The sequence below is a fragment of the Anolis sagrei genome, chromosome 1 (genome assembly GCF_037176765.1).
Source record: "Anolis sagrei isolate rAnoSag1 chromosome 1, rAnoSag1.mat, whole genome shotgun sequence".
NCBI lineage: Eukaryota > Metazoa > Chordata > Lepidosauria > Squamata > Dactyloidae > Anolis > Anolis sagrei.
The window spans coordinates 275,043,770-275,060,385 of NC_090021.1; the positions used below are offsets into that span (position 1 = coordinate 275,043,770).

Consider the following 16,616-nt stretch of genomic DNA (forward strand, 5'->3'; position numbering starts at 1 on the left):
CACGTGAGGGGGGCTTTAAACCGAGCCGCTTCCTCGGTCCCTTACTATCCCGCCAATCACAGCGCTCCTATTCCCCACCGCCCACAGCAAGCCACGCCTAGTTTCGCAGAGACCACGCCCCCTTTGCCACATTGTCCTCTCCCCTCTGCGTGACCCAGCATTTCTCCTTCTCTGCTTTGTGCACATAGACATAGGAAATGGAATAGACTGCCACAGCCCGCCATTTCCGATCCCCAAGGAAACTGCTTTCTCACCTTTAATCAGGAACGGGCAAACTTCGGCCCTCCAGGTGTATTGGACTTCCACAATTCCTAACAGAAGCTTATCGGCTGTTAGGAATTTGTGGGAGTTGAAGTCCAAAATACATGGAGTTTGCCCATGCCTGCCTTAAATCAACACGTAACCGCCACGCTTCTCCGTTAAAGAATCCCAGCTGGCGTCTTTTTTGTCTTTAAACCCAGCTTTTCCATCCCCATGTGGCACTCTTGATGTTTCCCTTTCCTAGATCTATGTTCACAACGTTGCCCGCCACATCCTTCTTCCCCCAAAATGGCGGCCTAAGGCGTTCCGCTTCCGGGTGGCGCGGGCAGGCCGGGCTTGAGGAAGATGGCGGCAGCGGCAGGAGTGCCCGGGTGGGGCGGCCGGAGGCTGGCGGGCGCTTCCCTACGTTGGGGGCTCGGCCTGCTGGTGCTGCTGGGCTCGGCGCCTCCGCCGGGAGCCGCCACCACCCACTGGGTGGTCACCGAGGATGGCAAGATCCAGCAGCAGGTCAGGAAGGCAGAGAGGGAGGACGCGCTCGGGCGGGCGGGCAGGGATTGTCCTGGCAACGGTCGCCATGGAAACGGCTCCCCTTCCTCACCCCTCCCCTACGCCCCCCCCCCCCCCTCAGGGCGAGAGGGGCCTGCCTGCCTCCCTCTGCTTCGGAGTCCAGCCCTGTGGCGCCCTGGCAGGCTATGCCTTGGGCCAGGGCCGGTCCCTGGAGTGAGAGCTTCCAGGGAAGCAAGGCAGGCAATGGCCACTAATACTGTAGGAAAAGGGGAGCGTCGCCTTCCTCAGACATCAGGTTGTGTGTGGGACCATCCAAAATTGTCCACATAGGTGGCTGAGAGAGTGGCACCTTGGCTTTGTAATGGTTCAGTCTGCACAACTTCAATACTGTGTCTATAATAGATACCTTTAGGTCAGGCATGGGCAAACTTGGGCCATCCCTCCAGATGTTTTGGACTTTGACTCCCACAATTCCTAATAGCCTCAGGCCCCTTCCTTTTCGGAAAAGGAAAGGACCTGGAGGTGTTAGGAATTGGTGGGAGTTGAAGTCCAAAACACCTGGAGGAATGGCCCAAGTTTACCCATGCCTGCTTTAGGTTATGTTTATGTGATGTGCATTAAACATAAATTAATTCCACGTTTAGACTTGGGTCCCACAATAATCCAGGATAACCACAATAATAATTTCATTGCTCTTGTTATTTCTTTACTGTTTCCTCGTGACTCAAGGTGGGACACAACAAGAAGTAAAATATAATGCTATTAAAATACAGATATTAAAATACGCATAACAAAAATTGAAAATACTACAGGTTTAGGACACACACAGCGGGTTAAAACGCTGAGCTGCTGAACTTGCTGACTGAGAGGTCGGCAATTAGAATCCAGGGAATGGGGTGAGCTCCCGTAATTCACCTCAGCTTCTGCCAACCTAGTAGTTCAAAAACATGCAAATGTGAGTACATCAATCCTACCTTCGGCAGGAAGGTATGGCACTCCATGCAGTCATGCTGGCCACATGACCTTGGAGGAGTCTATGGACAATGCTGGTTCTTCAGCTTAGAAATAGAGATGAGCACCAACGCCCAGAGTCGGACACAATTAGACTTAGTGTCAATGGGAAACCTTTACCTTTACCTTTTACTATAGTTTCAGTGTCCCTGTAGGTTATAGGTTATAAATTGTACAAACCTATGTTGTAGGTTTCAAAATGTAAATTGTATTGTTTTACTGGCTTGCTGTATTGTTTTAAGTGGCGTTAACCACTTTGAGTCCTCTTTAAGAGAGGAAAGTGATATATAAATAAATGTAATATAATGTATGTATGTATGTGTATGCATATTCAAAAATTGAAAAGTCAGCTGTCTTGGTCATCCCAAGTACAGACTGAGTATCTCTTACCCAGAATTCCAAAATACTCTAACATCTGAAATTGTCCCTGGCACACAGGAGATATTTTGGAGGTGGGACCCAGGTGTTAGAATGAGAAGCAGAGTGATGCCCATATCAGCTTGAGGAACACTGTTGTACCTTACCAGGTTGAGGATCAGAAGTAATCCAAAATTTCCCACATGGGTTGTTGAAGGATCAGAGTGCCCAGATTCATATGCAGGAAGAAAAATTCCATCAAAACATTAGGATGGACTTCCTTGTGGTGAGAGCTGTCCAGTGACGGTGTAATATACAGCCTCAGAGTGTGGTGGAAGCTCCTTTTTTTAGTGGCTTTTAAAAAGAGGGTGAATGGCCATATCTAGGGGTGCTTTGATTGTGCTTTTCCTGCATGGAAGAGGATTGGACTCAATGACTCTGTAGTCTTTTCCAACTCTGATTCTATGACCTTGTTTCATACACAAAATTATTTTTAAAGTTGTGTATAAAAATCACCCTTCAATTATGAAATGAAACATGAATCAGTTTCATTCAAACACCTGGGCCCCACCTCCAAAATATCTCATTATATATATGCAAATATTCCAGAATTTGGGGAAAACATCCAAAGCATTTTGGGTTAGGAATATTCAACCTGTACTTGATTCCCAGAGTAATTGTCACTGGAGGTAAAATCTTTTCCGTTTCTGTCTTAAACTGAGGTTGAACCTCCATCCCACTCGCTTCCATTATGAGATGGAGTTTCTGTTTCGTGATACATACAATCCTGTTGTTCTTTCTTAGAGAACTCTATTTCTCAGTAAGGATGTGTTTTTGTGCTTGGCCTTGCTATGCATTTCTCTAGTAAGAGTTCTCCTGTCAGGATTCCCCTCCTTATATTTTCTATCTAGCAGACTGCCCATGAAGTTTCATTTGAAAAGCTCTCAAGCAACAGCCTTTCTTTGCTGCCACTGTACATCTAATCTTGCAAAGTGCAGGGCCTTTGGACATGATAGACTTATATAGTTACAAGACAGTGCTATGTTAATGTGTCTATTTCTTGTTTTAAAATGGCATAATATCTTGTTTCTCCCCACATTACGTTATGTGGATGTGAATTCCCAAAATTCTTTCTGTTTATCTGTCTATCTGTTTATGAAATTTCCTTCTGTTTATCATAAACTTTTTGCCAATTCGATTCATTGGGTTGGTCTAGCATCATGAGAGAAGGTAAAAGATGTTTTAAGTCCACATAAATCTATGGACATCTATTACGTCTCCCCTTTTCTTAAGCTGCAATCATCTGATCACTGAATGTATACTGTCTGCAATATTTAAAATCTGTTTCCTAATAATAAACAAGGAAGGAATTATAAGAATACTGCTAGATCAGTTAAAAGACTTCTCTAGTCCAGCATTGTGTTCCTACAGGAGCAAATCAGATACCTGTGGGATTCATTGTAAACCAATAATATCTCCTGTAAAAATCATACCAAGAATTTTTTTACCTAAAGTACTTGGAAGAGAGCTTTGTAATAACTGGTTTTAGTTTTATGATTGTTCCTGTCAGTTTCACTTTTGTCCTCCTTACTCAGCTTTCAGTCTTTCATCATTACACAAGGCAGGGTGGGTAAAGTGCAGCCTTCAGGAACTAAAACTTCACTGCCACAGTAGCTAATTTCGGAAATATTGGGAAATATAATTCAGCAGTGGCTAAAAGTCCACACTTGACCTATACTTGCTGTAAAGAATGAAGAAAGTCTTGGCAAGACTAGAATGTACAAAGTCCTATTTTTGCTGAGGACAGATATATGACTACTCTTAGGTGGCAAGTTCTGATGATACCAGTGCTGTTTGTATTGATTTACATCAGGCATGGGCAAACTTCTACCGTCCAGGCGTTTTGGACTTCAACTCTCACAATTCCTAACAGCCTGGCTGTTAGGAATTGTGGGAGTTGAAGTCCAAGACACCTGGACGGTTGAAGTTTGCCCATGCCTGATTTACGTAAAGGTAGTTTAAATTACCAAAAGAAAAGCTCACCTTTTAAGTAGATAAATTTAAACCTATCTTCCCATTGATACTGCATTATAGCTTTTTCAGAGATCTGACCAGTAAGCCATATTAAATCACAAGTAAATAATTATTTATAATATTTCCTTTTTACAACAGAGTCTTGCAACTGTTTTCCCCACTGTACAGCTTGAGTGTGTATGTGCTTTCAAGCACCTATGGCAATCCCATGTATTTTATAGGGTTTTTGTAGGCTCAGCTGTGGTTTTTTCAATTCATCTCTCTGAAGTGTAGCCAACATCACCTAGTATTCATTGTCAGTGTCTGCATCCATGTACCAACCAGGGCTGACCCTGCTTCTTTGTTCTATTTTTCTGCTTCACACTTTTTGCCCACCATACCCTCACAATATAAAAAATAGCAAGCAAACGTGGAATGCCCAGGACTGATGGCAGCCTAGAGCATTTCATTTTGATGAGGTGAAAATGAAATGCCTAGAATAGAGCAATCAGTTTTTGTAAGGTGAAAATGAAATCTCTGCATTTGGCGTAAAGAGAGTGAACTGTCATATTTGAAACATCATCACATTAGTTCTTCATTTATATTGAAAAATCTCCTTTGACTCAATATACTTGATAGCAAGCCTGATAAGAGCTATTATGTGTTGTTCTGATCATTTAATATTAATTATCTTATTTTTCAAGAGAGACTTAAGTCTACATGCAAATTAATATTTATAACAAATTTCATTTTCATTAGAAACCCCCTTTTGAAAGTCCATCATTCTAAAGCGTATTAGTAGAGTTTTTAGGGTATGTTACATGCTGCTTATCCAACATAAACAGGCCAGCAGAAAGCTGAATAAGCAAAAATGTTGGACAATAAGGAGGGATTAAAGAAAAGCCTATTAAACGTCAGATTACCTTATGATTTTACAAATTAAGCACCAAAACATCATGATTTACAACAAATCAACAGAAAAAGCAGTTCCATACATAGTAACGTTGTGTAGTAATTACTGTATTTACAAATTTAGCACCAAAGCATTGCAGTGTATTGAAACAATCATGGATCTGGGCAGCAGGCTGACTGCGTTGGATAATACAGAACGCTGGATAAGCAAAAGTTCGATAAGCGAGACTCTACTGTATCTACAAATGCTATAGTTGGGATGCAGTTACAATGTTGGATTCTTGCCTTAGTACTACTTACAGTGTTTTGAAAACCAAAAATACAATTACTTTTTTTAAAAAAAAATCTACCTTTTAAATCTACATTGCATTAGAAAGAGAGAATTTGAGGAGCACATTGTGAAATCTTGAGATTTAATGTTCTTGGAATGAATTACAGCATGTTGCTTATTATTTTCAGATAAAATTCCATGTTCCGGATTAGAAAGAACTGGAATATCCATCGGTTCTTTAAGCAACAGTGGCTAAATAAGGCATTGGAGATATTGCTCATATAAAAATCTACTAAGTATATGTGGTTTGCCAGAAATGTACTTTTAAAAGAATATTATGTGACCATAGATTCTTTTTTTTCCTCATTAGTTGCTGTTGCATTATTGTGTATCAGAAAATATCCCAATATATAATTAGAAATGTGGTTGAACTGGAGATATCTGCCATATTTTTAAAAAGTATACTGATAAATGCACTACTACAGGGTTAAGAAATTTTAATAAAATATCTTGCACTAGGCATCATTCTTCAGACATTGGTCACAAATAAGTGTCAATAAGATTGTAGACATAATATTAGATGAGGTAGATTGTTTCCTATTATTTGAAAAAAAAGGCAGTGATACTGATTCTTTGGGAATGCGTGCAATATAGTCGAGTGAGTTACTAGTTAAACAGGTCCTTCTCAGCAGCTTGGTCTTTTTTTTCTTTTGATAATATGTTACTGAATTGATATTGATGTCATGGATGTGTTTTGACTTGTAGACTGAAACTAATGTTATTGAGTGGTCCAATAAGACCCGATCTTCAGAAAAAGTTTCATTGTTTTAATATGTGTTGCTGTTTCTGAGGCTGCCCATTATCCATTATACCATATTTTTGGAGGTGACTCTTCATCAAAAGTAAGTATAGGTGAAGGAACAGATTCATCGTTCCCACCTCGCCACATAAGCTTTGCACTCACAGAAAGTCTCCTGTTCTAGTTTGAGGCTAGAGGCACCTTTGTAAACCAGTATTGTGTTGGGTGCTTTCCACTTATTTTCAAACTGATTTTTAAGACACTATTATATCCCATCATGCACTTTTTCTTCACTGTATCACAAAATGAAATTGCTTGTTCTACATATACAGAACAGTGCTGGTTTTAACCAGTGAATAAACATTATGCTGTATATCTGTGTTTAGACTTTCTTTAGCATTACTTGTAATTGTATTTACTTCATAACTTTGTTCAGTTAAAGACCAGCTGCCATGTCACACGTGTACGCTCAAACAAATGGAGATTTCCTCCATGCCTTTCCTGCTGGCAAACTTGTTAGCATACTTCAGGGTATGTTCTTCATGCAATCCCTCATGGCCTGTGTTTACTATTGCTTCCACCATTGTCTCGAGTACATCTGAGTATACATCCTGTCTATCACAATTCTCTAGTTTTGTTCTGTGTCTTAGTCCTTATGGCATAACTTCCTCTGTTTAAAAAAATAGCCTGCTGCTTCCTATCTTGTAGAGCGTATTAAAACATATTAATAAGATATGTGGGGGATATATACATGTCTTCATTTTTTCATCTAGCATTAAAAACCACAAATGATGAAGTGAAAAAGGAGGATAGGTTTTCTTTGTAATCTGGTGGGCATGTATTATTCATCAAACCTGTCACTTGGTTCAATCTGTTCTCTCTACTTTGACGTTCTGATGATCCATAACCTACTACTTTAGATATTATTGTTCAGGCATTCCTATGCAATAAGCTTAGCATAATTGTTTTATGTTTCCATATGCCTGTTACTTACTACTCCTTCGCAAAACAAATCAGTATATGAATTAACCATTAAGTATGCAACTTGAAAGCACCAGAATCCCAGAAAAGTATACTGGATTTTAAGATGGAGCTTATTAAGGCAGCAGAACACAAAGGACCCAAATGTTGAAATGTGTTTAGATAATGGTTAATACTTTCAGGTACAATTTTTCTCTCTCTTGCTTTAATGCTTCCTGCTCTTTTCATGTTATTTCTGCCTTTGATTCCAAAGAAGCAATGTTCAAAAATGCATCTACTTTGTTAATTAAGGCATACCTGCATAACACGTTTGAGAAGAACATTAAAATAGTCTGAAATAGTCAATGTTGGTTTGATCTTAAGCTATTTTTGCTCATAAGCATATCTGTTCACACATTCAAAAATAGGTTTTTATCATTCCGAAAATACTGTAGCTTCATCAATTCTGTTTAAGGCCCACTGAAAGATTACAATAGAAAATCAATATTTGTATGTGTCACATAACAAATGTAACTTTCGTACGGGATGGATGACTCATTCATAAATATCTATCTTTTTTCAGCTTCTATCATTACATGTAACATAATAGGTCAGCATTTTATAATGAGCATTATAAATCAATGGAAAACATAGCGCAAGCAGGTAAATCACACTTTTGACTAAAATGTGTTAAAGGCATTGCTTTGGATCATATTTTTCAGTTTTGGAGTGAGGGGTATAGCAGGATCTCTTCTCTGAATGAGTTTCGGATGCATGCCTAAGCATAAACATACATATTCTCTTTCTCTCTCAGCATCTTGAACAAAAAGGGTTGAAGCATGACACTCTGAGGTGACTTGTGCAAGATTACAGTTAGTGTCAGTGAGTGGTGCAGCTGCTGTTGCATTGAAAAGGGGACATCAAATGGATGTGGTGGGACGGGGAGATGTCCTTGACATTGGTGAAACAGGGCAGCACATAAAACTGCTTGCTTGTGGGTGAAGAGCACGCAGATCCAGGAGATAGCTACCTGACACCATTGTCACTTACAGAAAAAAGGCGGTCTTGAATTTATGTCGGATTATCCGTTCTTAATGTGTCTATCTTGGTTCTTTAGTTTCTGTCTTCATACTATTGTAGTTGAAACCAGAACTTTGCTTTAAAAATGCAATATTCTGTTCTGGATATTTTTCTGCAGTTTTTTATAAACGCAAAGCTTAAGCATGTTCTGTTTGACTATGTTGTGGAAGTGGCCATTCTTGCTGTCTCGAATCCACCCTTCCCTCAAGGGAACTAGTATTTAGGGTTAGCAGAATTGCCAAGGGCTGAAACCTTTTGCTATTTTGCAGTCTCAGTCTTACTCTGCCAATTGTGGTTGTATGGATCTTTGTGCCTTTTGTGTTTTATTTGCTTTGTTTTAAAAGGTTAGGAAGAATAATAGGCATCTGAAACATGTGGGTGTGCATTTCTGTAGGCATCTAGTAAAGGTAATACAAAATCTGAAGAAGCAATATTCTCCATCAAGAAAATTTGAATTAAGTTCCATCTCCACTAATACTGGCTTCCATCATTCAGATTCTTTAGTTACTATACAAATCTCCTCTGCTATCCCAAACTTTTCACGAGAAGGCCTCAAGGGTTCAAGTATACTACATGGGCATAGTGCAAATACAAAAGTAGGTGTCCAGCTTTGAATTCAGCATCTAATGTACTTCAATTTTTAACATAAACCTACAAATGAAGCTTCTGACCTTGAAATAAAGGTTGGAAAGTACACAATTGCCTGAAGAAATCCCAGTAGAATAGAGATCAAATATTTTTATTGATTTAGCTGCAATATTTTTAGACCAATGTTTTTGTCAACAACTACCTCACAACATGTTTACTAAAAGACAAAACTATGTCCCTTATTACTAGCAGAACACATTGTGTTAAACATTCACATACAAAGCAAACTTCATGGTTTTACCTGATTCCCAGAATATAGAATTTCAGTTGTTCTTAGTATAAGGTTATTCTTGGTATAAGTTTATCATTGTTTCCTCTCAGATTTTATTTTAATTGTTTTCTTAAAACACAAAAGACATATTGTCCTGGGAATGCCTTAATATAACTACAATACAGGGCTGCATAGAATCTGTTGATGCTCATCTTTATTAAAGTTTTTTCCCCTAGGTTTTAAAAAGGAAACTAAAAAAATAAAACACCGGAAAGATAATATGACTTTTTTGTACCCAAGGTTCAGCAGATTCAAAAAACCAATGTGGTGTAGTGGTTTCAGTGTTGCACTATGATTCTGGAGATCAGATTTTGAATCCCTGTATGTATGAGGAAGAGTTCCAAAACAAAGCAGCTGGCAAAAAGTCGGATTTCAAGGAAAGACTTTTCTGGAGGAGTTAACTCCTTTGAAGAACTGAAAACACTCAAGGTCCAAGTTATATAGTGTTTGACAGATCAAAATCAGAACTTTGAAATGTGAAATAAAGCAGGGCCATGTGGTACTCTTATAATACAGGTCAAAGCTAATTGGTGCAGAGAGTTTATCATGCTAATCAAAATCCTGATTTGAGATTGTCCATGCAAAACATGTTATGGTGATGACAGTGAGACGTTACTAGGGCAAACAACACAATAATAAGGTTCTTCCCTTTTTTCCTTTTTTTCCTTTCTTTATTCTTGATAGAAATATCTCTGGCATAGCAGTCACCATGTGGCAGCTGAGATACTGGATAACAAAAAGTGAGATAAGAAATGTTTAGAAGTAGTAGGCTTAGAAGTACATTGAATGATAGTCTTTAGACATTCCTGGTATTGAAGATTCTTCATTTTTTCTGTGTTTATGTTTCATCTTTAAGCTTTCTTCCATTAAATCTTGTTACAATTTCTAAAGTAGAATCTTCTTTTCAGTGCTTCTGGTTACAATTGCCATGCATTTTTTCAAGTTCTGACTTAGTAATTGCCAAAACCAATTTATGTGCCCGCTGCATTCCGTGAAATTGTGATCATAGCACAGCCTATAGTGATGAGGTACCTTCCAGTCTTCCCAGAGTATTTCCTAAAGATGTGTTAGCTGTGTTTCAATGGATCTCCCAGTTCTGAATCTGGGATTCCCTATCTCAGTCCACAGCATATAATGACCCATGTTTCAGTTTTCAACTGCTCAGCTCTCCTATTGGAAATTACTCTTATTTTGTAATCAGATCTCCTTGTGTGGAATCAGTTACAGCTGCCTAAGATGTATATTCTCAGGTTTACAGCTCAATATACAGAAAAAAGTGTCTCAACTGAAGCTTTATCACCAATCTTTGTTTCCACAACAAGCCACATTTTTCAAAATCCAATTGTCACAGGGTCAGAAAGTGAGGTGAAATCTTCTGAACAGAGGCACAGATAGCAAAACAAACACCACAGGAGTGTTAACCCTAACCTATGTTATCCAAAGCTTATGTATATGGCTATACATAGCCATGAAGAAGAAACCTACAGAACTTACCTTGTTCATAATGTGGGTACTGCTTGTTTCAGAATGATGGACCCAATTTCAAAGCAGTTTATTACAACATGTTACATTTACACAAAAGTTAGAAATGATTTAATCGGCTATCAAGTTATCAAGTTTTACTAACAACTTTCAGCCAGAAACAAGGCTAAAAAATAACCCTTCAGGTGGAGAGTAATTAATTAGACCTTATGTTATGGCTAAGGCTAAGGGCTGTTTATGCACTGGGAGAGGCATCTAGTAGTAATCTTTTGAAACTCAAGGCTCCACCTTTCAAGTGGTAAAAGATTCATTCATGGGTAGTTCGTGTTTGCAGAGATGCAACCATTTCAATTTGGGTCATCTTTTTGAAACACCCTGTAGATATAGATCACACATATGCATACATATACATACAAATACATGCACACACATATTTTCCTTGAATGTTCACCTTAACATTGTGTATCAGATTTAAAATACACAACTAAGAAATATAATCACATATGCTTTTAGTGGTGGATCTTTTAACCAATGGTAATGTTTAAAACTTGACTGATCTCTTATTCTCATATATTTCAATAAATTGAGTTGGATACTTATATGCATTTATTTGGAAGTAAAACCCATTGAGAAAACCAGCATGGTGTAATGTTTGAATGTTGGATTATGACTCTGGAGACCAGGATTTGAATCCTAGTTTGGCCATGGAAACCCACTTTGGCAAGTCGCATTTTCTCAGCCTCAGAGAAGACAAAATCAACCCTCTTTTGAATAAATCTTAGGATCATAGAGTTGGAAGAGACCTCATGGGCCATCCAGTCCAACCCCCCCTGCCAAGAAACAGGAAAATTGCATTCAAAGCACCCCCCCCCCCAACAGATGGCCATCTAGCCTCTGTTTAAAAGCTTCCAAAGAAGAAGCCTCCACCACACTCTGGGGCAGAGAGTTCCACTGCTGAATGGCTCTCACAGTCAGGAAGCTCTTCCTGATGTTCAGATGGAATATCCTTGTAGTTTGAAGCCATTGTTGCGTGTCCAGGGCAGCAGAAAACAAGCTTGCTCCCTCTTCCCTATGATTTCCTCTCACATATTTATACATGGCTAACATGGTTCCTCTCAGCCTTCTCTTCTTCAGCTAAACATGCCCAGCTCTTTAAGCCACTTCTCATAGGGCTTGTTCTCCAGACGCTTGATCATTTTAGTCGCCGTCCTCTGGACACATCTTGCCAAGAAAATCCCATGATAGGTTTGCCAGAGAGTTGTCATAGGTCAGGCAAGACTTCAAGGTAAAGGTTTCCCCTTGACATTAAGTCTAGTAATCTCCGACTCTGGGGAATGGTGCTCATCTCCATTTCTAAGCCAAATAGGCAACATTGTCTGTAGACGCCGCCACAGTCATGTGGCCAGCATGACTGCATTGAGTGCTGTTACCTTCCCGCCAAAGTGGTACCTATTGATCTACTCACATTTGCATGTTTTTGAACTGTTAGGTTGGCAGAAGCTGGGGCTAACAGCAGGAGCTCACCGCAGTCCCCAGATTTGAACCACCGAACTTTTGGTCAACAGCTCAGCTGTTCAACCTGCTGTGCCATTGGTACACAACAACAAATTATTTGGGATTGGGCTTTGAATAGACAAGCTTATGTTTGCTGTGTGGAATTATTTCCCAGCTGCAGATTCCACACATAATATATGTAATCTCCATCTGTGTAACAAAAAATAATTCACTCTTCATTATGCACCTCAGAAAATGATGGACTCAAACCTATGTTTTTATATAAAGTGCACTGGCATACTCATTATGCATCGCAGGAGAAACAATTTGCTGACATTTAGCAAAGTTGATATAACTTATCACTTACAATGTCCTAACAACTGTGTTAATGATTAACATATCTACTCATTGTGAAATTTTATCTTAATAATGTTACACCCTATTGATAGATTTACTGGTATTGAAAACCTCAGAGGAAATGTCATTATTTAGATAGAAAAATGTGAGAAGAGGGACTGTATTTCTCAGCAGAGATTTTCAAAGCACAAAACTATGCATTTAAACATTTTGGGATATTCTATATTTCAATTTAATCTTAAATTCATGAAATTTTATTTCATGTTTTAATTTATAATTTAAATCAGGTGCCCTGTTACTCTGTGTTTCTTCTTTAGCAGTTTGTTTCCTACCCTAAACAAAAAATTTAATGGCCTTAATGGTTTCTAGTTTTGCAGAAAGCTAGTTTTGGTTTTAGTATTCCAAATAATGGTCACTTAGTACTAAGACAGCTGTATGACAGTGATCATAGATATGAGCTGAGGAAGAACATTCTTGTGAGATAGACCAGCTTGTTAGTGGGGCAGAAATGGAAGTTGTTAAACATAAGCTAACAACTTACCTTTCTCCTTAAACAGAATTTCAGTGGAATTATTTTGTTCCTGCCATAATTTGCATGTCTTGCACATGCTTCTGGGCATTCGTGTGTGCATCTGGTTGGCAAAAAAATGTTTTTTGAATTCTTCAATAATTTTTAGACCCTCCCATTCCTTAAACACCTTACAATTGTACTCTGAGTAGTAGATGACTAAATATTTTGTCTTCTTAAATGAATTCTTGCTAAGCTAATTTTTAAAAATCTGGTCCTTTATTAAGTCTTCATCTTAGCAGGCAGAGTACATTTTCCCCTAGAATTTTGTTAGATGACATGGGCTATAACATCTTAAACAGTGTTGTATCCTTGGTGGAAATAGCTGCTGTATCTACAGAGTTGCTCATAATATTACAATTTAAATCTATAATATATAAATATTAAAATAGAATTAAACATACAAATCAGTTTAAAACACTTAAAACAGTTAAAATACACACACACCTGGCTCAGCTCACTCTTGACAACTTTCTTGTTTAAATGCCTGCCTGAATAATTTTTTTTAAAAAAACCTTATTTATTGTACCTTTGAAAGTCATTTAGTTTAATCCCCCAGTTCAAAAAATTATTAAAGACATATTTTACTTTACCTGACACCAAAGGATCAGTTCTGGTCTAAACATTAATAATTGTGAATAGTATTTAAGACCTAGTTCAGGCATAAAATTCCTGATTTGTTAAGACATTGTTTAACAAATGGCGCAAGCATTGCTTCCATTCCCTTACGTGCACATCTTTGCATACTCTTTGTGATTACCTTAAATTGCAGTTTCATCTAAAATGGGGAACTATGACTTAATGGTACTTTAACAACCAGATTCTTAAATTGTATTCAAACTCTTTTAAGATCCTGTTCAGCAAATGCACTCCGAATTGTAATTAATTTTTACAGACCATGAGGTAAGGACCTGTGTCCTGCACTCATTCCTGTCTTGCTGCTACACTGTGATTTAGCAAGCCAGGATTGCTTCATCAAAATGACTCTGAATAATCTCTTTTAAAAGTTGTAACTATGGCTATTTCGAACTCTTTTTCAGGTCGACTCACCAATGAACTTGAAGCATCCTCATGATTTAGTGATACTAATGAGACAAGAAACAACTGTTAACTACCTCAAAGAGCTGGAGGTGAGTTGTACAATGAATTAGTTTTCAAACTACTTTGTATAAAATTGGAAGAATGAAACACTACTTTTACCTGTAAATTATATTAAGAAAGTTTTAAATAGATATCCTTGAAACTTGCTCCCACAATATGCTCATAAAAGTGGTCCTCCAGATGTTGGATCAGTCCTTGCTAGCTTAGCCACTGATGAGAGGTGAGTAGCTTGACAACATCTGGGGGTCCTCATGGTCTTTGTTTTTCACATATAGTAATAAAACCTTTGACCTTTCTCATAGGAAAGTGTGATTAGTTAATCATAGCAAGTTTGTTTGGAAACCAGGTGGAGTTTCAGAAGCAGTCTGTGATCAGGCAACTGGCTTAAAGGGTAGTCAATGTTTGTTGCATGAGCCCAAGTAGCTTTGTGGAGACCAGCAGGTGCTTGATCCTGGTAGATTTACTGGTAACAATTTAGCTACTACTAATTGTACCAAAACCTTTTTTAAGTGGCACAGTATTGGCAAAACGGTGCACTTGTGGGTAATGGTCTGCTCTTAATTTCAGTCATGGGGTGGGGGACAGTTCAATTCAAAGAAATTGCCCAATTGATTAGTGCCACCCTATGAGCTATCTACTGCAATTCTGCAACAGTTTTCCAGGAAAAGAAACAACTGTAGCCAATAGATACACATATGATGCCAACTCTTGGCACACTGAAGAAAACACCTAGCTTTAAAAAGCACAATAGTAGGGATATAAGATACCTTCTTAAGCAAATGTCCAGTTTCCCACATTCCCTCTCTATCTCTTCTCTCCACCTAAGTTGAGAATCCAGGCTTTCTGAATGTTCTAAGACAGACATGGGCAACTTCAGCCCTCCAGGTATTTTGAACTTCAACTCCCGTAAATCCCAGCCAGTTTACTGGTTGTTAGGAATTGTTGGAGTTAGTCCAAAACACCTGGAGGGTTGAAGTTTTCATATGCCTGTTCTGAAAGCTCCCATTCTCTCTGCATTGACTCTAACCTCCCTCAATAAGTTAACCTCTTTATCACAAGCATTTTGATTCCCTTTAGATCATTAAATTGCTGCCCAATATTTGAGTAAACCAGATCCTTCCACAATAGGTCTAGTCATAGAATCATAGACACATAGAATAATAGAGTTGGAAGAGACCACATGGTGCATCTAGTTGAACCACCTGCTTTGCAGGAAAAGCACAATCAAAGTACTCCCGGTAGATGGCCATCCAGCCTCTGTTTAACAGCTTCTAAGGAAGGAGCTCCACTGCTGAACAGTTGTTACAGTCAAGAAGTTCTTCCTAATATTCAAGTGAAATCTCCTTTTCTGTAATTAGAACCCATTGCTTGGACTTCTAGTTTCCAGGGCAGCAAAAACAAGCCTGCTCCCTCTTCCTTATGGCATCCGTTCACATATTTATTGTTGCTATTGTTCATTTGTTCAGTCATTCCCAACTCTTTGTGACCTCATGGACAAGCCCACACCAGAGCTCCCCCCAGCTCCTATAATCTCTCCTCCTAACCTTCTCTTCTGCAGGCTAAACATAACCCAGCTCTTTAAGATGCCCCTCATAAGGCATGGTCCCAAGACCTTTGATCATTTTAGTTGCCCTCTTTTTCAGAAAACTACCTACCTACCTACCTAAACTTACCACCAGTACCTAATAATTCCTTTGCAATCTCAACACTTGTTTTCTCTATTTATTTATTTATTTATTCCGTATACTTCTACCCTGCCCTTCTCAACCCCCGAGGGGGGACTCTATTATTTGTATTTCCCACTGTGCTTTCTGCTTTCTTAACTTCATTTAATAATAATAATAATAATAATAATAATAATAATAATAATTTGACTGTTGCAGCCTAATAATAATAATAATAATAATAATAATAATAATAATAAAACTATTGGGCTTCTATGGAAGCTTTCCCAAGCCAACAGAATCCATTGTCTCTTTCTAACTCCGACCTGCATCAGGACATAAAAGATTAGTGTTGTTAATACTATTCAAAAGAATTATACCAGCAAAAAACACAACCAACACAAGTTCTACCAGCCTTCCTCTACCAAACCTATCCTTTGCAATCTCTCCACTTTCTTAATTTCATTTAATAATAATAATAATAATAATAATAATAATAATAATTTGGTTGTTGCCACCTAATAACAATAATAAGACTATTGGGCTTCTGTGGAAGTATTGCCAAGCCAACAGAATCCATAGTCTCTCTCTCTCACTCCGACCCCCATCAGGTCATAAAAGATTATTGTTGTTAATACTATTCAAAATAATTGTACCAGCAAAAAACACCACCAACCCAAATTCTCATGCTTTACTCCCATGGTATTAACAACAACAGCAACCTCTTTATTTGTATCCTGCCCCATCTCCCCAAGGGGACTCGGAGCGGCATACAACACAATAACAGTGCAAACCATAAACAATAATTAAGATAAACAACAAAATTAATTTTTTAAACTAAGTGTTGTATGCAGCATCAA

General features: G+C 38.4%; 1 protein-coding gene across 1 annotated transcript in view; it reads left to right on the forward strand.

Annotated features, from left to right (window-relative positions):
* The first annotated feature begins 537 nt into the window (after positions 1 to 537).
* Positions 538 to 16,616, forward strand: part of TTC17 (tetratricopeptide repeat domain 17) — an 81,151-nt gene continuing 65,072 nt past the window's right edge. Inside the window, exons 1-2 of the mRNA XM_060764547.2 lie at positions 538 to 768; positions 14,032 to 14,121. Coding sequence (XP_060620530.2) covers positions 607 to 768; positions 14,032 to 14,121 — 252 coding nt within the window. The 5' untranslated portion in view covers positions 538 to 606. The remainder of the gene's footprint in view (positions 769 to 14,031; positions 14,122 to 16,616) is intronic.